At 40.5% G+C, this 2,594-nt stretch overlaps 1 protein-coding gene across 1 annotated transcript in view; it reads right to left on the bottom strand.

Annotated features, from left to right (window-relative positions):
- LOC106530455 (inactive dipeptidyl peptidase 10) overlaps nucleotides 1-2,594 on the bottom strand; it is a gene marked incomplete in the record, with an annotated part of 77,409 nt that overhangs the window by 9,004 nt on the left and 65,811 nt on the right. The window contains 6 exon segments of the mRNA XM_014026075.1: nucleotides 511-632; nucleotides 772-819; nucleotides 889-980; nucleotides 1,100-1,207; nucleotides 1,960-1,998; nucleotides 2,083-2,206. Coding sequence (XP_013881529.1) covers nucleotides 511-632; nucleotides 772-819; nucleotides 889-980; nucleotides 1,100-1,207; nucleotides 1,960-1,998; nucleotides 2,083-2,206 — 533 coding nt within the window.

Raw genomic sequence — 2,594 nt, 5'->3', positions numbered from 1 at the left:
TGTACAGGTGTTAGTGTTTTATCTGTACAGGTGTTAGTGTTTTATCTGTACAGGTTTTAGTGTTTTACCTGTACAGGTTTTTGATGTTTTACCTGTACAGGTGTTAGTGTTTTACCTGTTCAGGCGTTAGTGTTTTACCTGTACAGGTTTTTGATGTTTTACCTGTACAGGTGTTAGTGTTTTATCTGTACAGGTTTTAGTGTTTTACCTGTACAGGTGTTAGTGTTTTATCTGTACAGGTGTTAGTGTTTTATCTGTACAGGTTTTAGTGTTTTACCTGTACAGGTGTTAGTGTTTTATCTGTACAGGTGTTAGTGTTTTATCTGTACAGGTGTTGGTGTTTTACCTGTACAGGTGTTTGGTGTTTTACCTGTACAGGTGTTTGGTGTTTTACCTGTACAGGTGTTTGGTGTTTTACCTGTTCAGGTGTTAGTGTTTTACCTGTACAGGTGTTAGTGTTTTATCTGTACAGGTGTTAGTGTTTTACCTGTACAGGTGTTTGGTGTTTACCTGTGCAGGTGAGCAGAACGTGTCGACAGTCGGGGCTGATGACAGCGTTGTAGAAGGAGCAGTTTGGTTTGAAAAGAGAGCAGCTCAGACACTTTTTATGAAACGGATCCTCGGCTGAGACGCTGTTTGAAAAAACAGAAATTTATTTTAATCTCTTTTAAACTGTCTTAATCTGTTGAACACGGAATTAATCAGAATCAGACGTCAGTCATTAAACGACTTGTCCTGATGGAAATAGTGTCTCTTCAGGYGAACAGGTACCTGTACAGGTGTCGTTGGGTGGAGCCTTCCTCTGAACTCAGGAAGTAGCTGTAAAACATCAAAGTGTTCAGGTGGACCTTTGATGTGTGATTTAACAGTGTCGGCTCGGTAACTCACACTGATCTGATCTGTTCGTCGAAGGCCAGGATGTGGGACACGTCCCAGTTCCCWGAGGTCAGGTGTCGCAGGGTGACCTCCGGACCTTCAGACTGAGGATCAGAACCCAGCAGGTGAGACACGTTMGCTCTGAACCTGCTCAGACTCAGGCTTCTGTGAATAATTAATATTTAACTATTTGATTTATTACTAAAGGTTTTTAAAGTTTTACTTGATTGGAAATCATGGTGATGTGGCTGAAGGCTCCGTGTCGGCCGTCCTTTAAAGGCAGCGTGATGAAGAACGTCCTGCAGTCTCTGGAAAACACCGGCTCCTCGTTCTGAAGACAAATAAAAATATAAACAAACACAAATCAGCAGGATAAACCACACRACACGATTTTACTCAGAATAACATTTAAACCAGCTGAGACTGATGCTGGTCTACATTCAGAGGAGCAGACCAGACGCACAGGTCCACCTGAGACACCATCTATGCTAACTTTAGGTCAGCTAACTGCTAACTAGCACAGGTATAAATAGCTTTAGTCTTATATTTAGTGGTGGGCATGGTTCCACTAACCAGCTAACAGCTAATAGCGAAGCTTAGCTGATTAGCTTTTTCACAAATTTTAAAAACTGTTAGTGGACCAATTAGCTTCTGTTAAATCAGGTTTTACCAACTTGAACTTGCTAACAGCTAACATGCTAACATCAACAGGTTTGTTTCAGTCCACCAGTCTTCAGCTCAAAMGAGACGCAGACTGATTAACAGTCATCTTAGCGGTTAGCGATTAGCTGCTAGTGTTAGCTTTTACTGATTTTTACTAGTTTAGCATTAGCGAAGCTATATTTTAGCAGACGATGACGTAGTGATGCTAACTTTTTGGGTAGCTGCCTCCAATCCCTTCACCTCCTGGAGAACTGAGACTCCCACTTCTGGTAATTTAATCTAAAACACTGAACTCACCTTGTTAACTCTTATATTCTGTGTTTTTCTGGATATTCTGTTTAGTATCAAATGCTCACTGATGAAAAAAGTTGTTTTATATTGTTAAATATTTATTATTCTGCTGTGGTCAGTAAAACTCACCTGATGATTCAGCCACCTGTCTGATGTCATCACGTGTTTCTGAATCAGAAAACACTCACCGTAAAAACAGGGAAACATTTTGTTTCTAATTTTAAATAATTGATTTTATTTTGTTTTCCTCACCTTCACACAGATTCCTGTGTCGGTGTCACACAGAGAGAGAATCGACACGTTCTGAGCTCGATTCACCCAACGGACGCCCAGCCTCTCCGGGGTCGCCCAGCGCACCATGGTGACGTAATAATCACTGACAAACAAACAAACAAACAATAACAAATATTTGTAACATAAAAAATATTATTCAATGAGGAGCRATGAACTCCAGGAGAAAGAGTACGAGGAGGAGTGAATGAGAGGAGTGTCTGCAGCTGTGACTCGTAAAGCAGGGGAGAGGTGGGCGTGGCCTGGAGGAATCCACAAATAAAAACACCTGTAGTCGAACACAAGACGCAGACACAGAAAATATGATAAACAAAAAAGTTTGTCAACGTAAAAATAAATATAAATGACGACCAAACAAAACACACAAAAAAATATCTAAAAGCCACACATTTAAAAACTAGTAGCTAAAGAACGGAGAGATTTTTCTTCCGAAATTTACACCATAAACTTTTTTGCAAGCAGTTGCCAAGGTG

Source organism: Austrofundulus limnaeus, unplaced genomic scaffold, assembly GCF_001266775.1.
Source record: "Austrofundulus limnaeus strain Quisiro unplaced genomic scaffold, Austrofundulus_limnaeus-1.0 Scaffold523, whole genome shotgun sequence".
In the NCBI taxonomy this organism is placed as follows: domain Eukaryota; kingdom Metazoa; phylum Chordata; class Actinopteri; order Cyprinodontiformes; family Rivulidae; genus Austrofundulus; species Austrofundulus limnaeus.
The sequence above is the reverse complement of the archived record's forward strand: the minus strand, read 5'-3'. Positions and strand labels throughout refer to the sequence as shown.